At 41.8% G+C, this 24,068-nt stretch overlaps 1 protein-coding gene across 6 annotated transcripts in view; it reads left to right on the top strand.

Annotated features, from left to right (window-relative positions):
- JAK2 (Janus kinase 2) overlaps positions 1-17,708 on the top strand; it is a 144,918-nt gene extending 127,210 nt beyond the window's left edge. For all 6 annotated transcript variants that reach the window (XM_061629324.1, XM_061629326.1, XM_061629331.1 and 3 more), the window contains 8 exons: positions 281-431; positions 2,005-2,141; positions 3,658-3,847; positions 5,569-5,693; positions 9,872-10,044; positions 10,250-10,367; positions 12,225-12,338; positions 14,506-17,708. In XM_061629324.1, the coding sequence (XP_061485308.1) occupies positions 281-431; positions 2,005-2,141; positions 3,658-3,847; positions 5,569-5,693; positions 9,872-10,044; positions 10,250-10,367; positions 12,225-12,338; positions 14,506-14,613 (1,116 nt within the window). In that variant the 3' untranslated portion in view covers positions 14,614-17,708. The remainder of the gene's footprint in view (positions 1-280; positions 432-2,004; positions 2,142-3,657; positions 3,848-5,568; positions 5,694-9,871; positions 10,045-10,249; positions 10,368-12,224; positions 12,339-14,505) is intronic.
- Positions 17,709-24,068: the final 6,360 nt, after the last annotated feature.

A 24,068-nucleotide genomic window follows, 5' to 3' on the forward strand; every position in this document is an offset into this window, starting at 1 on the left:
ACATGCCCACTGACAGTGAAGCCCTGTGTTTCAAGTATTATTAAAAAAATAGTGTGAAGACACCTTTGGTGTGTAGGATGCAACCCCACCTCACCCAATCTCTTAAACTGAGGCTATTTGCATAAGAGACAGAGAACTGCTGCTGTTGTGTATGTACTTAATGCTTGCTTAGAGACTTAATACAATCTCCCTTGCTGTTGAAAGTATCGGATTTGTTTCAAGGCTTCTCAGAATTGTCCTAAAACTGTTTTTAATTTCATCATAATTTCTTGAATTCTAGAAGTTACAGTTTTATGAGGATAGGCACCAACTTCCTGCTCCTAATTGGACAGAACTGGCAAATCTTATAAACAACTGCATGGATTATGAGCCAGACTTCAGGCCCTCTTTTAGAGCAGTTATACGTGATCTTAACAGTTTGTTCACCCCAGGTATGTTAATGGAGAAAAGGTTACTAGTTTTGGTGGGAGATGCAATATGTTTTCTAATCTGCATTTAATGTAAGATCTGCTGTGTAGGCAAAGAATTGCAGGGGAGGAGGATGTTTTTTCAATACAGTAGGGCCCCGCTTACCGGCGCGTCGCATTCCGGCGTTCTGCTAATGTGGCAGCTTTCAATTAGGGGAAATTCCCCGTTTTAAAGCCATTTTTGCGCTTTTGCGGCATTTTCGCTCGACGCGCCCCATTATACTCAATGGGTTCCGCTTTACGGTGATTTCTGCTTTATGGCGGCAGTCCAGAACGGAACCTGCCATATAAGTGGGGCCCGCCTGTACCTGTTTATCTTAATGCCTATTTAGAGAGCTGGTGTGGCATAGTGGCTAAAGGTCTGAGCTATGAATCTAGATCAACTCTCTACTCTACCATAAGTTAACTTTTCTCAGGCCTTGGGCAAGCCATCATCTTTATCAGCCTCAACTTCTATCTGCAATATGGGGAAGATAACCGGCTTGCCTTACAGGGTTTTTGTAAGGGTCACAACAAGATAATGTATGTGAAAACACTTTGAACTGTCCCAAGAGCTATATCAATGCTATATATTTGAAATATTACCCTTCACGAATAAATCTCTTAATATGCTGTTTAAGTGAAATTGGAGGATTGCCTGTTATCCTCCAATTTAGCCCAGCATTTTAAATGAGTGTGTGTATGTGGAGGGGGGAAACTATAGGGCTGCAGATCTGTAGTACTTAAACTAAAAAAAAGTTAACAACCCAGGACCGTTTCACACATTGCACAGCACCAAACTTGTTTGGGGATGCATGCCAATCCCAACTCCTTGGGACATGTACCTATATAACAGTGAATTATCCAATTATGGAATTGGATCTGGCTGGATCCAGAAATGGCCAACCTTCCATGGACCATTTTTGACGAGTGGGCAGGGCCATCCATCTGTTGATTGGGCAGCTTAATGTAGGCTGTGGCTGCAAATGAAGAATCAGGAATGCAAGTTCACTTCCCATTCTTCCTTTGCAGATACAGCTTGAACTCCACCACTCCATGTCTTACTTTATTTATTTATTTATTTTATTATTTGATTTATATTACATCCTTCCTCCCAGTAGGAGACCAGGGCGGCACATATGACATTAAGCACAGGAAATGTGAGCATGATTGTCACAAAATGGTGTGGTGGGTCAACCTCAGAAGCCTGGAGGACCCAATAAGACCCATGGGCTGGAGGTTCCTCACCACTGCTGTATAATATGTTTTTGCAAATATATGTGAATTCCATTCATAAATTTCATTTTTGTGTCAACATTTGTTTGCACTAGTAGAGTTAATGAATGAAGGAGTGGAAAGTTTTAAAATGCACTTGGGACTAGGTTATTTCTTATATCTGCCTACTAATAACATTATTTGATGATACAAAACTAGTATAATATGTTTAGACTTTCAAGAGGGGCACCAATGAAGCTGTCTGCTGCTGATCAACTATTTCGGTTCAGATATTGTGGAGACCCTGGCTGAATATAATTTTTATGGGTTTTTTCCCCCAAAGATTATGAACTATTGACAGAAAATGACATGTTACCAAATATGAGAATTGGAGCTCTTGGGTTTTCTGGGGCTTTTGAAAACAGAGACCCAACACATTTTGAAGAGAGACACCTCAAGTTCTTACAGCAACTTGGCAAGGTAAGAAGGCTGGTTGTCTTTCTACAGGGATATGCAATTCCTTCAGAAACAAATAATATCTGAAGTGGAGGAGCATGACAGATGTGCATAATGTAAATAATTTGCACACTTTTGCACATTATTTTCATCAGCATTAATGATTTTATTTATTTTAATAGATGTGTATACTGTCCTTCAATATAACTATTTCTATGGTGGTTCATAAAAAACAATAAAAAGAATGTTCCCATATAAATTCTCCTAGTGGAATGGTTCTCAAAGTGTAGGACTGCTTCTGAAGAGCATACAACACTTGAAAGGATGGGAGGAACAGGGATCCTGAGGAAGGTGGTGTCTTCCCCCCATACCTGCCAAGACCAGGTAGACTGACCCCTTGCAATGGATTCTCACTGACTGATCCATATTAGATTTGTGAGAGTCATCACACCCTTACATGCCCTGTCATCAGGGAAGAAGGGAGGTTTGAAAGCTACTGATTTCTGTTCTGGTTCCTATGTATGTGGCTTTGTAGGGGAGTGAGGAATATTCTGTTGTATTACTTTTCTGATGTCAGTCTGGGTTTGCCACCTCAATCCAAAAATTCTTGCTCCCTCTTATCAGAAGGCTTGCAGTCTTCTTTGAGGAGAAGAATGACAAGATCTGATGGCAACCTCTGTTAGGCATACCACATAGTTAGTTTATTCTCCTTTGTCCCTATATTTTACTGTGGCTCTCTTTTGGTTTGCTTTCAAATTTGCTCCCTTGAACCTGCCCCTTTCCATTTCCTTCTCCCCTTGATGCTTTACTCTTTGTCACCTTTCCCTTGTGCAGTAAAGATGCAAATAACATTCTTTTTTGCCTGCTTCCTTTATCTCTGAGCATAAGTTGTTCTTTGTACATCACATCTTCAGATCTATTTACTCTGCAGACCGGAGGTCTCAAAACATACCCAAGTCTTCACTGCAGGAATACCCTCCTTTAGTTCCCATGGATTTAGTTTGTGTGTGTCTTGGCAGCCCCTGTTCCTTTCCTGCCTCTGAGTTTTTAATATGTATTTTGGTTTTCCTTTGTTTAAATATATGTGCAGGCTATCCTTGAGGCTTCATGAGTGGGGTTTTCTTGTCCCTCTTCAACCTAGGGGGATGTTGAAAAACAAACCAACCATGTTTTTGTGCACTCTTAAAAATCTTAGAGCTGTGTGAAGTCCCAAGCTGGTGGCAAAGCCAGGACATTTATTGGGCCACTGGTGGAGTCTGATAACTGGCTGGTAGACTGTGTGGCCAGGTAGGTCACAAGTTACACTGGCAACTTTTATTAATTCAAGGATTTCTTAACCTGCCTTCACCATAAAGTCCCAGGGCAGGTTACAAGACTATAATAATAATGCAATATTTAAAAAAAGTTAAAACAATTTACATCAGAAGAATAAGGTGGATCCAAATATATATATCTCGACTGTCAAAGACCGGGGTAAAGAGGTGTACTGCTGGGTTACCCCACCCCTTTTTATAAATGTTTCTATTCATATTCCTTGCAGGGTAATTTTGGCAGTGTGGAGATGTGCCGGTATGACCCACTGCAGGACAACACAGGGGAGGTGGTGGCTGTTAAAAAACTGCAGCACAGTACAGAAGAACACCTGCGAGACTTTGAAAGAGAAATTGAAATTCTCAAATCTCTGCAACATGACAACATTGTCAAGTACAAAGGAGTGTGCTACAGTGCTGGTACATGCAAATTTAATAGCCATTATTCATTAATGTTATTTATTAAACAAAAGCTAGCAGCCCCTTCATAATTAATCAGATGTCCCCCATTAGCACGAATCAGTGAGTACAGATGGCAAAAGTCTCTTAATTGCAGTCTGACCTTCCCTGTTCACATTTTATAGCCCCAGTCACACTAGGGAAGTCTGCAATTCATAGCACATACGTGGTAGGAGTCCCAAAATATTAAGTAAATCAGGTGTGGTCTCGGTAAATGTTCATTGCTAACTTTTATTATAAGTGTATTTCTTAGCTTTCAATTCCGCTTTTATCTATTAGCAGTGGCATGGTGTGAACTACAACTCCCTTCATCCCTGATTATTGGCCATGCTAGCTGGGGCTAATAGGAGTTGACAGTCCCAGCACCATCTGGAGGGGCACAGATTCCCCACCTCTGCTCTAAATTCAGTGACTGATGGTAGAAGCACAGTAATGTGTTTCAAAACAATTGTCCAGCCACTTTTTAATGAAAAGTCATGAAAGCCGTCCCAGGTACAGCACTGTGCAGATGCTTCCCAGCTGTGTAAATACATTTTCACAGGCTGACTATGAGAGGCATGGCATACTTTCATTTTAGTCATTTCGTTCATAGAAGGGAATTATTGCACTATAGAGTGGCTTAAAATAAAGGACCTTCAGCAATTATTATTCCATTGGCCAGGGAGCAGCAGAAACTGGTATTGTTGCTGCTTCCATTTTGCCATGTTCCGTCGGCTGTCAATACATAAGCTGGAAAAGTTATATGCTGGTGCTCTGTATGCGGTCTCCTAGCTATTGAGCTCAGCTGGGGGGTATTTTATATTCTGTTAGCACAGCTCAGTAGTCTTGAGTTAGAGCTCTAAGTGCTGTGTCCCAGGGCTTTCCTGAGCACTGAGCCACCGGCTGTTTTCTGAAAGAGTATGCATTTACCTGGAAGAGAGTGTCTTATAGTATGGCTTCCTTTCTTTTCTTGATCTTGTGTCTTAGTGGCACCTCCTCCTTGACAAGGCATATCCTTACAAGTGCTTCAAAGCGCTTTGCCGTTATAGCTGCACGGAGGCCTGGCATATCTTGAATGCACTCCGACACCCTGATTTTAAAGTTGTCTGTAGTGGCATTGCTACAGATACATCCTTTCCTTATAGCAATATGTTCAGTCTGTATAATTGGGCTGCATGTCAAGTTACATAGAATTGTGGAGCTGCTATCAGTGCTGTGTCCATCTCTTCTGTATTTAGAAATGGCAGCTGAGATGTGTGATGACTTGTTACCATCTTATGGTACCACTACAAGACAAAAGACAGAGATGCTGCACTGGCACAATAGCTGTTGCATGTCATCCCAGAGATGTATTTGCCAGTGTAGTCATTTGGGTTGCCAGTGTTTTGAACTCTGCTTACTATTCAGCAGTCATATCCTCCTTATGAAATTAGTCTAAACTATGTGAAATAACTATGTGCTGTGCTAGTAGAGAATGTATGTGTGCTACTGGAAAATGGCAAGCTCATAATCTTGACATTTGGGGAAAATACAGTAGTGGAATATTCCAATATATATGTGCCACACATGGTTCGTGCATTTTGCTTATAACCATGACAGGATTAACCTTGTTACTGTTGTGACTGAGAAGATCAAAACTTCTATACAAAGGAATTGCTGTAAACCATAATTTTAAATATTTCATTTGTTGTATATTTGCAAAGGCCGGAGAAATCTGAAATTGATAATGGAATATTTACCGTATGGAAGTTTACGAGACTATCTCCAGAAACACAAGGACAGACTGGATCATAAGAAACTCCTGCAGTATGCTTGTCAGATATGTAAGGTAATGAACTCTGTTGGTGTCATGAATACTACTGAGCCTGCTCTATAAACTCTATAAACATTCAGGTAGAGTGGTTGCATTTTACCTCCAAATACAGTATAGGGCCATTAGAACCATAAAGTTGGAAGGGAACTTGGAGATCATCTGGGACTCAACAGTTGACCGTCTTAGTTTATTGCTGCATGTCAACTGGCAAACGGTGTACTGAAGATGGCTGCAGATTTTAGTGAATGTTGTTGTGTTGTGCTCTGCATTCATATCTGCTTAGCTCTTATATATAAAAAAGCTTTTCCTGGCATGAGGCATTTCTTGGCAAGGTTTTGTCCAATGTGAAGTGTGTACCTAGTATACAGGTGAAATAAGCCGAAATAAACACCACAATTGTTTTAGTGGCAGGAGGAATAACAAAATAATTTCACAGAGAACCATTTCCACTCCAGTCAATGATACAGAATAGATTATTTCCCTCCCCCAATCTGGTTTCCTTAGCATCACATAATTTTTCTTTGTTTCCATATTATAGCCTCTGTTTGTTCACTTCATTCATGATTTCATCTATATTTTTCAAGCCTCTTTGCGTTTTTGCGGATTTCCCACTGAAAAAATTTAGCCATATGCACTGATTTGCTCTTACTGGACTTATCATGGGAGGGAAGATACTTCTTGAGATGTCAGGGCACAGGGTTATGCTGCACAATGTCATGGTTCAGGAATCTATTTGTAGCAGTGGTGGGATTTTAGGAAACACGACTGTTACAGTCTCTGTATAAACCTTTTTTATATGAACTTGATCTTGAAAAGTTCTTAATTTATTCTTATTTCCTGAGGTAGCTTTTTAAAAAAACATGTTCTTCGTGGATATTTATTTATTTATTATTTAATTTAATTTATATACCGCCCTAAGCCAGAAAGGCTCTCTGGGCGGTGTACATAAAAGATAAAACAAGCAAGATATATAAATACAGTAAATATAACAGAATCAAAAATCAAAACAACAAGCAACAAAACCAAGCAACATCAAAATATAACAATAATAAGATACTGTTTAAAATACACTATAAAAACAATTATTAAAATACATTTTAAAATGCCTGGGAGAATAAAAAGGTTTTCACCTGGCACTGAAAAGATAGCAGCGTCGGCGCCAGGCGTACCTCATCGGGGAGACTATTCCACAATTCGGGGGCCACCACCGAGAAGGCCCTGGTTATGGTCACTACCCTCCGAGCTTCTCGATGGGATGGGACTCGGAGGAGGGCCTTAGATGTCGAGCGCAGTGTACGGGTAGGTTCGTATTGGGAGAGGCGTTCCACCAGGTATTGCGGTCCCATGCCGTGTAGGGCTTTATAGGTCAAAACCAGCGCTTTGAATTTAGCCCGGAAACAAATAGGAAGCCAGTGCAGACAGGCAAGAACAGGTGTTATATGAGCGGACCTTCTGGTCCGCGTCAGTAGTCTGGCCACTGCATTCTGGACTAGCTGTAGTTTCCGAACTATCTTCAAGGGCAGCCCAACGTAAGCGCATTGCAGTAGTCCAACCTAGAAGTTACCAGAGCGTGAACAACTGAGGCGAGGTCATCACTGTCCAGATAGGGACGTAGCTGGGCTACCAGTCGAAGATGGTAAAAAGCGTTCCGTGCCACCGAGGCCACCTGGGTCTCGAGAGACAAGGAAGGATCAAAAAGAACTCCCAAGCTACGAACCTGTTCCTTCAAGGGGAGTGTAACCCCATCAAGAACAGGATGAACATCCTCCATCTGGGCAGTGAAGGCACTCACCAACAGTGTCTCGGTCTTGTCTGGATTGAGCTTCAGTTTGTTAGCCCCCATCCAGTCCATTATCGCGGTCAGGCAACGGTTTAGCACGTTAACAGCCTCACCTGAAGAGGATGAAAAGGAGAAATAGAGTTGCGTGTCATCAGCATACTGATGACAACGCACCCCAAAACTCCTGATGACTGCACCCAGCGGCTGCATGTAGATGTTGAAAAGCATGGGGGACAGTACCGATCCCTGCAGGACTCCACAATGGAGAGTCCAGGGCGTCGAGCAGTGTTCCCCAAGCACTACCTTCTGGTGACGACCCACCAAGTAGGAGCGGAGCCACTGCCAAGCAGTACCCCCGACTCCCAACTCCGTGAGTCTCCCCAGAAGGATACCATGGTCGATGGTATCAAAAGCAGCTGAGAGATCAAGGAGAATCAACAGAGTCACACTCCCCCTGTCCCTCTCCCGACAAAGGTCATCATACAGGGCGACCAAGGCTGTTTCGGTGCCAAAACCGGGCCTAAAACCGGATTGAAATGGATCAAGATAATCAGTGTCATCCAAGAGCCCCTGGAGCTGGCCGGAAAGACTACAACTCTTGAATATTCTAGTATGAGATACTAAAATTTTAGGGAAAAGAGGGTTCATAGTCTTGAATGAGAATCAGCTGCCCACTTACACAACATCATTACAAACTCTTTTCCCTTCTGTTAAACCCAAGCTAATTTGCTATGTCACAGGGTGGTAGAGGAAGAAGAAAAATCAAGCATTTTGTCAATGCAGACATGATTGGAAATCATGCTATATTGCCCAGTTTGTCAGCACTCACAGAGACATCTGATCGGCTGCGTTTGGAAACAGAATGTTGGACTAGATGGACCTTGGGCTGATTCAGCAATTGCAAGACATTTTTTTTGCCCCCTGGAGGCTGTAGTGCCAGATTGTATTTTGGGATGGTTGATCAATCGAAGTGACTGAATGCTTGACATTTCTTTCCAGCCTTGATGGGCAGGTCGAATTTTGAAAAGTGAGAAGGTGTCCTCTCGCTTGGCAAAAGCAATAGTGATACCAGAAGCAAACTGCTTGCTGTGACTGAGTACATCTCCATTTGTGCTAATGGCAGGCCATTCCAGCTACTCCCTGGCAACAAACCATATAGCTGGTAGAGGGAAGGAAAGCTTAAAGGGAACAGTGGAGCAGAGGGCAAAGAGAGAGAAGCCTTCATCATCTTCCTTCTGTTGTGCCACCATCAACCACTATAAATTAGCACAGGTCTCCCCTGTTTGTTTGGTCTAATTTATATTGTTAATTTAGGAACCTAAGAAGTTGCCTTATACCAAGACCATTGGTCCATCTCACTCAGTCCTGGCAGTAGCAGTCCAGGGTTCAGACTGGGAGTCTTTCCCTGGCCTAACTGTAGATGTTGGGGATTGAACCTGGGACTTTCTGCTTGCAAAGCAGGTTCTCTACCGTGGCTCCCCATGGCATCTGATTAATGACTTAATTTATCTGATTATTAGAGACTATATCTCTAATGAAAAGCACTGGAATAGTAATATTTTAGAGAGAAATGCCATTTTTCAAAATTATTCTACCTGCATCCCAGTCTTAGCTAAGATTCCAGGGACTGGTCAGGTCCATACTACCTTTAGCAATGCTACAGCATCAGATGCTCACGGGGCTCCTAAAATAGGCACCGGAAATTATCCATTGAAATTAATCAAGGAAGAGGGTTTTTTTCTTATATCTGAAACATAAAATAAACAATATTTATTATTGGCAACATCAATTTCCCAGTTGACTGAAAACAGGAGAGTTGTATAAAGAAATACAAGAGAAAAGTTTGGAGTTGAGAGAAGAGACTCAGAATTTCGAGGACTGAGCTACAAAGAAGTGCATGAGGCTATTTTCAGGGTCAGAATGATAGCTGTCAGTGTTCCATGATGCAAGGTTAAGAGCTGCACTGTTGTCATCTCAGCAGGCTTGCCCAGTTGCTTGGCAGCAGACACAATGGTGACATCTAGTGGTAATTAGTCAGAATTTGGTAGATTGATTGATAATTGATTTGTTTGTTTCGGTACAAGACCAGCAAATTTAAAACAATAAGATTGTAAACATTGACCAGATCAGGTACAAAATAGTTACAAGTGTTGAAATGCTTGGGCAGCATTATGGCCAGCTTTCAGCAACAGTGCTGCCCGTACCCTATTATACTATTAATTGTTTCCTAGTAGCATAGGATTATTTTCTGGTATCAGAAATGTTAATAAGTGACTTTTTCATATGTAGGCGGGGGGGTACATAAGATTTTGACATCCAGGTATTAATCACATGGCTCATATCTTTTCTTCTGCCTGTGGTATTTATTAAGGCCATTAGTATCGATTTCATCATGTTGTTTGTGTACACATAGGGTATGGAGTATCTGGGTTCAAAAAGATATGTTCACAGAGATCTAGCAACACGAAATATCTTGGTGGAGAATGAAAACAGAGTTAAAATTGGAGACTTTGGTTTGACAAAAGTGTTGCCGCAGGACAAAGAATACTACAAAGTTAAGGAACCAGGAGAGAGTCCTATATTTTGGTACGGTTTTGTTTGCTTCTTCAATATAAGGCAAATAATTTCCAAAAATACAATATTGCATAAATGCTTTGGCCCTTGAAATACAGTAAACTGAACAATTTAAAAGCTCTCAAATTTAGTTAAGAACATAATAAAAGTTGTGTTTAAAAGCTTTAGTTTTATACACTTGATTTTTTCTCTCTCACCCCCCCCCTTTGTGCTACAGGTATGCTCCAGAATCACTGATGGACAACAAGTTTTCTGTGGCCTCAGATATGTGGAGCTTTGGTGTGGTCCTGTATGAACTCTTCACATATATAGACAAGAACAAAAGCCCCCCAGCGGTTTGTAGATAACCTGCATGTGTATTCTTTCCCTAGGGCTGTGACTATCCCTTTATAGCAGGGTCAGGGAACCCTTTGCCCCTGGTGGGCTACATTTCCTTGGGGGAAGCTCATGCATTCCTCACTTGCCTTTAGTGCTGCATATTGGGAAAGGGACTCCTATTTCTCACCACTCAGAATAGAAAGAGAGTGAGCTGCCCATGGAGAAACAAAGTGCAATTTTTGGTTATGGACAGCTCAACAGTGGGACCGTGTCACACTCCCTCTTCTCCACTACTGATCAGCTGAGCAGTATGATCTCCATGCCCCTGCCTGCTACACAGCATAGCAAGATTATACAGTATTTGGATTTGGACTATTTTGCTGCAAATACGTTCATTTATGCTTTTATCTTGTGAGTGGGGCTGTCTACAGTTACAGGCATTTACTTATTTATACACTTTTATTGCCTATCTTTCACCATACAGTCTCAAAGTAGATTACATGCCGTGGAAAACAGCAGGTTAGCCATGTAGTTAATTAATGTTAATTGCACCATATCAAACAGGAAACAAAGCCAGCAGCAACACTGCAGGGGAAGTGATACTCCGAACTCATCCTCTTCCCCCCCAAACCTTGTGCAAAAGGGTGTGCCTTAACCCACTGATGAAGCTTATACAGTGATGGGGTGAGATACACCTTGGAGGGGGGCATTTCATAACCTAGGGGCCACCATAGAGAAGACCCTTCACACACTGCCACCTCATAAAATTGACAGGGTGGTGAAACTGCCAGCATGGCCTCAGCTACAGATCCTAATACTCAGAAGAGTCTATATGAGAGGAAGCATGCTCTCTCAACATAATGTGCTGTACATCAGCCTGCCTTGGAGGCCAGTTTGGAAAGTTCAGCTGGTCCAGAGTGTGGCAGCCAAGTTAATATCTGGTGTTAGCAGCAAATATACATAACATATCAGCTCTACCGGTTGTCGTTTTGTTTCTAGCTTAAAGTCAAGGTGCTGGGGTTTGCTTCTGAATCAGGGATGGGCAAGGGCTTCATTCACGTTGGAGAAAGTGGCCATATGCCATCAGCAGTGGACAGGAACTATCCCCAAAGCAAAAAGTGGGTGGGACATGCTCTCCCCCTCCCATCCTGTCTGTCTGTCTTACACACACACACCATCTGTCCCTCTCTCCCACCTTCATTCATTTTCCCTCTCTTATGGCTAGAGGGGCTACACTGAAGGTGGAGTGCTGCATGGAGACTTCCATGGTCAGGGGATGCCTATCTGTGTTCAAAAGTCATTTGCAGTCTGGGCCCAGTATAATTGAGAATAATATTTCTACCATCTGTCAGATTGTTGGCTACTACCAAATACTCTTTCAGTGCCTGCCCCCAAGGTCTAGAATTAGTTACCAAGTTTGGTGCTATCTAGATCTGGGAGAGTGGCCCTTTAAACAGGCTATTAAAACATTTCTCTTCGAGCAAGCCTTTTGCAACTGGATGTTTTCATGCCAGTACTGTTTTAATCTAAGCTTGACAGTGTGTTTTATTATTGATTTAATTTTATAATTCTTGATTTTTCTTTAATTGCAACCCCCTGTGAGAACAGTTATTGAAAAGCAGGCTGTAAATTTGCCAAAATAAAAAGAAGCTTCAGCGATATAAGTCTGTCTGCATAATCTTTAAATTGGTATAGTCTTTTTATTTTTTTAAGAGGGGTGTTATATAGGTATTAAGAGTTTGCCTCTGTGGCATATTGCATTGTATCTAAGAGCGAGCGCAAGCCTTCTACATAGAACTTCCTTTTGAATTAGGTAATTATCATGATATGATATCCTTAACCTTACAGAAGTTAAACTTGGATTTTTATTGTAGGAGTTCATGCGCATGATTGGCAATGATAAGCAAAACCAGATGATTGTGTTCCATTTGATAGAGCTGTTGAAAAATAATGGAAGACTACTAAGGCCTGATGGATGCCCTGATGAGGTATTGGAATATAACATTTTATCTTGCTTACTCCTCCCACTCAGTCTAACTATCAACCATGGTGTACCTACAAAATATTCCTGTGGTAGAGACAGTCATATTTTAAAAAAAAAACACTTTTCCCTGTGCTTACTTGAATGCCTAGTGGCTAGTACTGTGGTCAGTTCTTTCATCCTTCAACAGATTTATTGGAAATCTAAACAAGTGTTGCCTTTCTAATTCATTAGCAACCTAGGATCTTTTCAAAAACTGCAGTCTAGAAATGCAGTGTCCATCTAGGATCCACAAATTATTTTCTGCTTATAAGGCTTGTTTGTAAACACCTATTTTTAAATGAAGAAATTGCTGCTTAAGGCTCTCCTAAGTTCCAGAATTTGTCACCACCAGACACATCCTTTATGAAGTAGACATTCCACATAAACCTTAGCAAGACAGTCAATTTTTATTAGGTTTATAAGGACTCTGCCTTCAGTGCCTTTTGGTCCAGCTGGTCTGCACTGGAATATAGTAACAAACCAAGGCAACAGCAAGAATCCTTTCAAGAGGATAGCATAAAATGTCATAAAAGCAGGTTCAAAAGAGTTGGAGTGAAAAATAGATCCCATTTGAACGTAGTGAATGGCCTTAAGTACTTGACAGATGTGCTCCAAATTCACCTTCAGAAATGGCTTACTCAAGTAAAACAACCATCTGATGGAATGAAATGAGAAGTCTTTCCTCACATGGACCGTATTGTGGAGGGAGGAGGCTTACAAGAGAGATGCATAAAGACTCAGTAGGTGTGGAAATCACCACTGCCTGGCCTTCCACACTACTGTTACAACTCTCTGCCAACTCTTGATTTCAACTTGTCAAATCATGTAGAAAAGGGATGGAGAATCATGTGGCTCTCCAGATGTTGCTGGACTACATCTTCTATCACCCCTGTCTGTTTGGCCATGCTGGCTGGGGCTGACGGTAGTTGGAGTCCAACAGCATCTGAGAGTTTCAGGTCCCCATCCCACTGCTGATCTAAATTGTAGGTTCAGGATACTACACAGCACTTGCTCAGTCCAGACAAGACTGTGATGCTGCTAGTGGGTGGTTCTTCTGACCAGATGGTGGATGTCCAACCTGTCCTGGATGGGGTTGCACTCTCCCTGAAGGAGCAGGTTCGTAGCTTGGGGGTTCTCCTAGAACCATCTCTGTCACTTGAGGCTCAGGTAGCCTCGGTGGCACGGAGTGCCTTCTACCAGCTTTGGTTGGTGGCCCAGCTATGCCCCTATCTGGACAGGAATAGCCTGGGTTCAGTTGTCCATGCTCTAGTAACCTACAAATTAGATTACTGCAATGCACTCTACGTGGGGCTGCCTTTGAAGACGGTTCAGAAACTGCAGCTTGTGCAAAATGCAGAGGCCAGATTGGTAACAGGGACCAGATGGTCTGAACATATAAAACCGATCTGGCCCGCTTGCACTGGCTGCCTGTATTTTTCCGAGCTCGATTCAAGGTGCTGGTTTTGATCTATAAAGCCTTACATGGCTTGGGACCGCAATACCTGATGGAACGCCTCTCCTGATACAAACCCACCCATACACTATGTTCAAGATCAAAGGCCCTCCTCCGGGTGCCTACTCGGAGTCTGGCAACAAGGGAGAGGGCCTTCTCAGTGGTGGCCCCCAAATTATGGAATGATCTTCCTGACAAGGTGCTCCTGGTGCCAGCACTGTTATCTTTTCGGCGCCAGGTCAAGACTTTCCTCTTCTCCCAGGCATTTTAGCATGTGTTTTATACTGTTTAAATTTTTTAATTGTGTTTTAAATTGTTTTTATAAGATCTGTTTTAAATTGTATTTGTTTTAATGTTTTTAGTTACTGTAAACCGCCCAGAGAGCTTTGGCTATGGGGTGGTATACAAGTATAATAAAATAAATAAACAAACAAAAATAAATAGCACAAGTAACAGTGTTAATAAAACTAACTGACTCAACCAAGCAGTTGTGCCACTTTCTAAGATCTTTGTTGGGAAGACATAGGGTGTGTGTGTGGGGGGGTAGAACACATAACCTATGGAAGAAATTTGCTGTATTGGGTTTGATGCTGAGCTTCAGCTGTCATAAGAATTCCTTATGTCTGTTAACACATGATTGTTTCTGCTCATCTCATACTGATGTTTCTTTCTTGCCAAGGTTTATGCCATCATGACAGAGTGCTGGAACAATGACGCAAGCCTGCGACCATCCTTTAGGGATCTTGCTCTGAGAGTGGATCTCATAAGGGAGAACATGGGTGGGTGAAAATTCTGAATTTCATCCAAAGGGACATGTTGACATGCAAGCAAAGCTGATCTGTTCTTTGGGAAGTTGCAGATAATTGCCCTTCCTATACACATTCATATTTGAGGATAGAGACTGTAGGGAAATCATCCCATCAAATTTTGCACATGATGGTGAAGAATGTGGCTTTGTTTCTTCATTGGGAATACTACCATGATGCACCAATGAAAAGCACTTTGATAGCAAACGGAATTGCTTTTTTGAAGCAAAATAGTGTAAAATGTGATCAGTCAGCATCACAATGGTTTAATAGGGCAACTGCAAAAAACAACGTCAAGCAGGGAAGTTATAGAAGAATGAGAAGCCTGGATGGAGAGCTGGAGATTTAAGCTTCAATATTATGCCCACTTACATGTGGATTGCTGTTGACCTGTGGGACTTACTTTTGAGGAGACCTATGTAGGATTGTGCTGTTCAGTAACAGTCAACTTGCAGAATCTATATGTAACTCAAAACAAGTACTAGAAGATTTTATGATTCTACTTGCACCACTTTGAAAGAAAACATACATTTGCACTTAACAATGGAAATGGACATTCATATTCACCTTGTACCAGTCATCATGGTTACTCTGCATAGATTCTTCTTCTTGGTCTCCCTTATTTTGGTTCCTCCCCCAGCTACCATTACCCATTTTGGCCTGCCATAAAAGGTGATTCTATACCATATGAGGCTAATTATCAGCTAGCTCAGGAGATTTGTTCCTTTGCATAGATGTGCATTTCCTAGTTATGTGTGAGTGTGCAATTCTCTCAGAGATTTAAGGGCGTTTTTTTTTTAAAAAAGCATAATTTAAGCATGGCAGAGAAGCAAAACACCAGTCATGATGAGAGGAGAAAATCACTGATGGATCCTTGGGATAGCCTTTATGGATTGCTTAAAACATGGCAGCCACACAAAGTGGAGGGTCAAATGCAAAAGCGGTGCATGATTTGCAGTTAGGTGCAGCAAAGAAGCCCCTAGAATACATGTTAACCTTTTCTGCAGTGTACCAAGAGTGGTTTGGCATCCTACTTCATGCATTGCATGAGAGTTTATGTTTTGTGAAGTGATTTGTTGCTGTTTATTAGTTTAAAGCTTTTTACATTGTCAGAGTATAATGGCTTTAATGTGTAGAACAAGTCAGACATTTTTTTAAAAGTATTTGATTGAGCAACCTCTATGTGCCTGTCTAAGCCAGCCACTGGTCAGCAGTAGAAGAGGAGATGTGTGTTGAGGCAGTGTAATGTAATATAAATACTTTGAAGGAGAGGGAACAAATAAGTAAAGATATTTTTGGAGAAGAAAAACCTGCTGAAAATTGCATTTTTAAATGAACAAGTATATAGAAGTCTATTTTCCTTCATGTGTGTTGTGGGTATGTTAAGCTCTGTCCATGTCTCCTTTAGGTACAAATATTTGAAATTGTGTCATAAACCTCAGCTTAATAAGTTCCGAATGCTAAACTTTCTTAGCCTTGCCATCCCCACCAGAAGCTGCATTTTTCTTTTTTATCCTCAACTTTTACAGGGTGGCTCATTCAACTAGAACAGCCTTTCCCAACCTGTGTGCCTCCAGATGTTGTTGAACCACAACTCCCATCTTTCCTGACCATTGGCAATGCTGGCTGAGGCTGATGGGAGTTGTGGTCCAACAACATCTGGAGGCACACTGGTTGAAAAAGGCTGAACTAGAAATATAAAACAGGCTTCTGATGTTACTAAGAACAAATGTCACCCATCTGGTCATAATACGTATCTTTAGGTTACTGGATAATTTGGCTTTGTGTAATTGCAGTCATGTGATACTGCTTGGTTTTACACAGCCTAAATTGTGAAATAAATGTAAAGTCACTGCAACTCCTTGCATACCAGACTCGGTGGCACAAGTTCACATTTGTCGGCCTAAGAAAATAGTAATAAGCAGTAGTTGCATCAGACACTCCCATCTCTAATGATTTGGCTGTCTACTTCAGAGCTGCCCATTGTAGATCAGTGGAGGTGCACTGGATATTTCACCTTGTTCCACTGCTTGCCCTCCAAGCCTTGCTTTAGAGGCTTTGAATCTAATAATTCTTCTTAGGCAAGGTGCTAAGAAGGCACTTGCTTCTTAAATTTTGGTGAAAGGGGTAGTCGCTTTGCTATGGAAACTGAATGAAAACTTGAAATGTACTTTAATATTTGGTAGAATGTGCATAGATGGCACTGTAACATAAACCCCTAGTGAGTTTACCTGTGTACCTACCTCAAACATGGAGGAGGGTGCAGTGATGTGAGTTTTGTATAGGATTGAAAAGTACCTCAAAATGTTGCAGATATTTCCTCTGTGAGTGCCAGTCAAAGAATATTTTGTGCCATTGTGGGCTCTGGCAGATGCATCAAAGCTGACCTAGTGGCTCTCCTTTCACACACGTAAGAGCTCTCTTGTTCTTTCTTAAAAGCAGGAGTGTTTCATATGCATTTTTGGAGATCAGGGTGCATGCAGAACAGTTCTGTTTGTAGGAGGAGATAGGAAATCCCACATGGGAGGAATCCCAGTATCTATCTTGCAAACTTTTTCTGGCCAAACCTTTATTTTGGTTTTAAAAGTAAAGAGTTATGCCAAACAACAGTGGGGGGAGGGGGGAATTGTAGGTAGTTCCATTTTATAACAGTATATTATACTTAAATGGCTGGAAATGTTCAGATAATTGCATTTTAAGAGGCAATTTCCCAATGTATATTTTTGTAATTGCTTTGGTCAGATATATTGCACATTTGTACATTGCTTTGAACTTGATCTTAAAACAGGTTGTACAGGATGTATCTTTTGGTTTTCGTAGAATATTATGCATATTGTTTTTGTTTAGGTTCCTTGTTAACCAAAATTATAGTAGCATAAAGTGTAAAGCAACAATAGGTATCAGGATAAACAAATGCAGCAGTCTGACTACAACAGAAATACATCTGTCTGATCAAGGATTTCATGTTCCATATAAAGAAAAAAACTCAGGGAATTTTGTGTAATGCAACAAAGAGTTCTTCCATAATGTTGATTTTTCCAAGTGAATAAAAATGTCTTGATCTAGTATAGTATAATTGGCTTACATTTTACTAATGATGAGGCTAGTCTTCTGAATTTCTGATTTTAGTTTAGTAGATGCCAAATGCGTCCCTCCAAGCTTCTCTTTCTGGCCCTTTGAATTCTTCCCAGTCTGGACTCCCTCCCCAGGCACACCCTCTCTCCAGCCTTGCTTCGCATCCTCCCCAAGTGTTTTTGCCCAGCTGGAATGTGTCTTTGAATTCTGATGATGTCTCCTGCTTGCCTGGATGGAGGGTGGAGAGCATGTGTGTGGCTGTGTGTAGAAACTAGCCTACTGTACAAAGGGAAAATTTGCATTAAATGCTCAACCCACTTCTGCCTCAGGGCCCTGCCCCACTACTGGCATGTGCCCCCCCCAAGGTTACACCGAAGAGAATGGCGCTCTCAGACTGAAATGGGTTCCCCACCCTTGCTTTATACACTTACATGGGTCCAAGTGCCACTGATCTTGTTGGGTTTCCTTCTGAGTAGACATGTATAGGATTTTTGGGCTTTGTGGCATTTTTATTTGTTTCACAAATATTTATCCCCAAATTCTAAATAGAAATTTGGGTGGGTTCTCTTTGAGATTAATTTGAAAACAAGTTCAGTGAAATCCCTAGCACAAGTGGAAGGTACTTTAGGTCAGGCAAGGCTGGAATCTCTGATTTCTGCCATTCTGTCTCCCCTTCCCCTAATAACAACTATCCATGTCACATCAAACACAGTTCCGGAGCGTCCCCAGACACAGAAGACTACCATGGGAAGGATCAGGCAGAAAAAAACCTGTTCCACAATTTGGATCTCTATTCTCGTTTCTTTTGGATCCTTTGTTCTTTTATCGATGTTGAGTTTATTGGAGACGTAAATTGGAATTCCTCAGTCTACAGTTAGTGTGGCTGCTTCAGAATTTATGAGTTTAGAAATATAACCAAAAGGTACTAACATTGGACTACTTTTAATTTGTAAGGGTATTGACAGCTTGGAACTCAGTTATATGAATTTGGCAATAGCCATTCCACATGTGCTTGGAGATTTTCCCAAAGTTTACTTCTGGCAACAGACCTTTGTGCTGTATCAGATAATACTCTAGAGGAGACTTCGGTAACCAGGTGCCCTCCAGATGTTTTGTACTATACCCCCGATCATTGGCCATGCTGCCTGGGCTGATGGGACTTGCAGTCCAAAACATTTCGAGGGCACCAGCTTGGGGAAGGCTGTTTTAGAGGGTCCTGTAATCTTAAACTTTTAAAGGGGCCCAAGAGGCTCCCATAAAGGACTTGTACATATTGGTGTGTTCACAGAAGTCCTTGAACATCCCTGTGGGCTCTGCCTGGTGTGTATATTCTCATTCCAATGTGATAACAGTTTTCTTAATTAGAACCATCACTTCAAAAGCAGCTACATTGCCAACTCTTGAAATCGATCAATGCACTTCAGAAATGCACCATAATTCTGCAGATTTTATTTAACATTGCATTATGCAGTCTCTGTGTTAACAGAAGCAGTTAACAATTCCTTTCCTTCTAATGATGTCACCATTCACTTTCACAATGTTTGTTTATCATGATACCAAAAATTGCTGTGGGGAAAAAGCTACACTGACTGCTGCTATTAAGTAAAATGAAAATCTTAGCACAGCTACTGCTTTTTAGAATGTTTTTTTTTAAATTTAAGCTATCATTTTTATCTAAATAGAATATATACTGTAAAAAAAAGTCTGAGATAAATCTGTTTTTAAAAACATTTCCAGTTTAAAAATGGTCTGTGGTCCACTATCCTAAATTTAAAAATTACTTGCTTTTAATATGTTCCAGAGAATTGAAACAGTTTTGAAATAAACAAAGATAGACAAGTTTACATAAAGTTGTGGCCTGAACAACAACAACAATAACACGGTCTTTTTGCTGTGGTATACACCAGAGTACAGTCTCATCCCCTATGTTGTTCAACATTTCTATGAAGGCACCAGGTGTGGTCATTCAGAGTTTTTTGGTAATGTCATTGGCATACTGATCTACTTCTCCATAACATCTGAGTTGAGAGAGACTACGCATGATCAGGACTGTTGTCTGGGTAGAGTAGATGAAGGCCAATAAGCTGAGCTTGAACCCTAGGAAGATGTTGTTGGAGGCTCAGGTAGCCTCAGTAGCTAAAGTGCCTTTTACCGGCTGGTATGCCAACTACAGATGTCCTTGAAGAAGAATAGTCTGGCCACAGTGTAAGTAAGTAATAACCTTTATTGCCCAAAGCCATTAGCCACCGCAAGAAACCAAAAATGCATAAAATACACAAAACACTACAGAATGCACCAAAAACATACAAAAGGAAATATATACATTCATACATAAAAACCTACGTTAGTAGACATATGCATGTAAATTTAAATCAACGAAAACAATATCAGGCCGACTAATTGTTTTACATAATTAGCCCTGATCTTCCCGGCTGCCAAAGCAAAGTTGGCGACCCGAAATGTTATATGAATATCCATACCGGCCAGAAGAATGGATATTTGTTCCGGCACAGGCCTATCCGACATAGGGTGGATAATGGGAAATAAAATTTTAGACCTGGGATCTTTGTAAAGAGGGCATCTCAGAAGGTAGTGGGCCACATCCTCCACCTCACCCGAATGACATATACAAACTCGAGAGTGGGGGGGGAGAATGTTAGCATAATGACCTTCAAGGATAGCCAAGGGCATGGTTTGGAGGTGTAAGTCAGTAAAAGACCTCAACGATGGAACAGAAAGGAAGGAAAAATATGACTCCATACTAAACGTCGGCTTGTACCAAGGGTACCATAAGGAGAAGGACGTTTGGGAAGCTGAATAAACCATCCATCTTTGGGCATATAAAAAGATCCTGTCCTTCAGCAGTTTTTTTGCCCTCAAAGAAAGGTGCGAAGGTAAAAGGGCTATGGAGATCCCGTAGGCTGCCAATTTAGATTTAGTTTAACCAAGTAGAGTAATAAGATGATTGGAGTTCAAGAAAACACTTTTTAGGTAGACGGGAATCGTCCATGCCTTCAAGCCCCAACCAGTAGGAAGCCAAAGCGGCATGAGCCAGCGATTCTATTGGGTGCGAGCCAGTCTCTAAGCTCAATAGAGAAGCTGGCGTGCCACGGGGTAGCCAGAATAAACCTGAGGTAAGCGTTCTGAACTTTTTCAAGAGAAGAGATGTTGCCATAACCACAGATCTCTGCCCCATATAAGAGCTGTGGAATTATCTTCCTGCGAAAGATTTCTAGGACGGGGAACCAAACTACCTCCCTGGCCGGTGAAAAAACGGCATAGCTGATGTATAGAATGGGCAGCCTTCAGCCTGTCAGAGTCAAGATGGAAATTCCAGGACAAATTAGAAGTGAAATTAATGCCCAGGTAACGGTAACTCCGTTGCTGTTGTATAATCTTGTTATTAAGTCACCAGACGTGTTTGGTTCATTTTTTCCCAAACACTACCACTTTCATCTTGGAGTAATTAATGAGGAGACATTTCTTAGCACAGAAAAGGCCCAGGCTGTGTAACAGCCTCCTCATTCCAACTTGAATGGTTGAGATGAGGGCCAGATCGTCAGCATAAAGTAAAACAGAAAGTTTAACAGATAAAATTGAGGGTGGAAAATACATTGAGCCTGAAAATTCCTGTATGATATTGTTTATATAAAACTTAAAAAGAAAGGGGGCTAGTAAACAGCCCTGGTGAACCCCACGATAGGTAGGGATCGCCTCTGAAAGTTGACCATTCGCCCCTAGTCTCACTCTAAGAAATGTGTCAGAGTGCAAAATTTGCAGGAGAAGAAGTAACCGTTTGTCTATATTTGTAGCGCCAAGTTTCTGCCAGAGGCGTCCTCTGTCTACCAAATCAAAGGCAGACGAGAAATCTACGAAGGCAATAAATAGTTCTTTTCTGTTATGGAATGCATATTTCTGAATGAGATGAAATAAAACATAACTGATCAATCGTAGATTTACCTTTAACAAACCCAGCCTGTTCCACTGCAATAATGGCATTCTCATTAGCCCACCTATCCAATTTCGCTAGAAGGAGTGTAAAGTTTGGACACAATGTCCAATAGACTGATCGGCCTGAAATTTTTGGGGTCGGACTTAGCGCCACTTTTGTAAAGTGGGATCACCGTACTGATTCCCCAGCCCTTGGGAACATCACCATAAGAGTTAATAAAGGTGAACAATTTGGCAAAAACGGGGGCCCACCAATTGGGATTCGACTTAAATAGCTCTGCTGGAAGTATGTCCTCTCTAGGGGCCTTATTGTCAGGCACCGAATTGATGAATAAAACAACCTCCGCAGAAGAGACCGGTTCCCATTCCAGGCAAAATTGTAGGGAACTGGATAAAATGGGAGCAGGGCAAATTATTTTTATAAAGAGTGGAGAAATACGAGCTCCATTGATCCGAGGTTATTTGATTATCGATGGCTGCTCGCTCCCCCTTCAGAACCTTCGAGACAAGTTCCCAGAATTTGGACGCATTTTTCTCTCGGGAGGCAAGGCCCAACTCCCTCCATTGTTGCTGAGTATAACTGGCTTTTTTTGTGGTTAAAAGTTTTTTATAGGACCGCCTGTATGATAAATAGCCGTAAAAATTTGCTTGCGAGTCCACCTGCCTTAGGGACCTGATGGCCTGGCCTAGCTTGCATTTCGCTACTATACAGCAATTATCAAACCAGCCGCTATTCTTCGGTGTGACAGATTGAGTGGTAGACAGCAGGGGCTTTAGCTTCTTAACAATAGAGTCATACAAGCTAGATGGATCAAATGAGGACAGAAGGCGGACTCTCAATTCTGACATCAAGGGAAGATTTAAAAAGAAGTTTGTGGTCTCATGCAATTTCCCGTTCCAACAAATCCTGCTGCCCCCTGGGATGTTAGGGTCCCAGACGGGGTGAAAGCACTGGGAATGGAATGCAGGGGAATAGCGAAGAGGGAGTGTATGGGCATATGGTCGCTCTCAGATCTAGATGTTACCCCAAAAAATTTTATATGAGAAATAAGGGGTTGGGAGAGGACCATATAATCAATTACACTCCTACCTCTCAGGCTGAGATAAGTATGCACGTCAGAATCAAGGTTTAAATAAGAACAATTGCATACAAAAAGATGGTATTTGTAAACAAGTTTAAAGAAAGATCGCCCTGCAGAGTTTATGGCAGCATCCTACAGGAGAGGACAGAAAGGTCGTCCGAAGACAGCCCCGATTTACTGCCAATAACCGAGTTATTTAAGCCTAATCTGGCATTAAAGTCGCCAGTCAGCAAAATTAATGGATCCTGAAACTGCTTATACAAGAATGTCAGTACCTGGTCTAGATCTGACCAAATCAGGGGGCACCCGTGCTTGGCTCTCGATGGAGGCACATAGACATTGATCACAATTATTTCAAAATTCGCAGGCCAATAAATTTTAGTAATCAGGATGTTATTTGATGGAATCACAATGATCTCTGAGACAGTTGTATTCCAGTCTACTGAAATTAAAGTAGCCAGCCCTCCCCGAGGTCTACCCCCCTTATGAGATCTAATAGCAGGGAGGGCACAAGCAACATAGCCAGGAAGGGAGGGAAAAGTCGAAGAAATAATCCAGGATTCTTGTATGCTTACAATCTGGAATTGCATACAAAACTCGATAAAACCATGGTCTGCCAATTTAGTTTGCCAACCCGCCACATTCCATGAGGCAGCTGCAAGAGAAGACAGAGCTGGACACAAAATGGGCGAGGATTGTCAAGGAGAGCTGGATTCCTCCTGGTGGATTATTGCCTCGCAAGTCAGGGCAGGTCTACAGACATTCGAGTAAGGATGCAGCAGAGGAAGTAGTGAAGACGGCGAAGCAGAGCTGTGGCCTCTGGAGGGTGAGCCTAATTTGAAATCCTCCAAAAACCTTGAGTCAGTCCTTCTAGCCTGGAGGTTTTTGAGTAGGTTTTGCAATTTGTTAATGATGTCCCGTTGTGCATATTCAGGGAAGGTGGAAAAGTTTGTTACGAGATCTTCCTCACCTTCACAGGAAAAGTCAAAGGATACATCCACTTGGTCACAAGTGCAAGCCAGATCTGAGGACCGCTGGTGGGTCACATTAGCAGGCGGCGTAATAGTAGCAATGCTTGCTTCTTCCATAACAATAAGGTCGTGACTAGCGAAATCTGAACCATGGAGACTATATTCGCTGGGAGGCTTATATTCGCTGGGAGTAGATTCCATAGCATCCCTTGGTGCGGTAGCCCCAGTAGCTGGTGGAGAGGTGCGTGATGGGTTCCATCGAAGGGAGGAAACCCGGTCGGGGTTCGTAGGGCAAGAGTCAATAGTCGTGGGAGCAATGCACCCGTCCGAAGGTCTTAACGCCCTCTCAGGAATGGA

This window comes from Rhineura floridana, chromosome 1 (assembly GCF_030035675.1).
Source record: "Rhineura floridana isolate rRhiFlo1 chromosome 1, rRhiFlo1.hap2, whole genome shotgun sequence".
Lineage (NCBI taxonomy): Eukaryota > Metazoa > Chordata > Lepidosauria > Squamata > Rhineuridae > Rhineura > Rhineura floridana.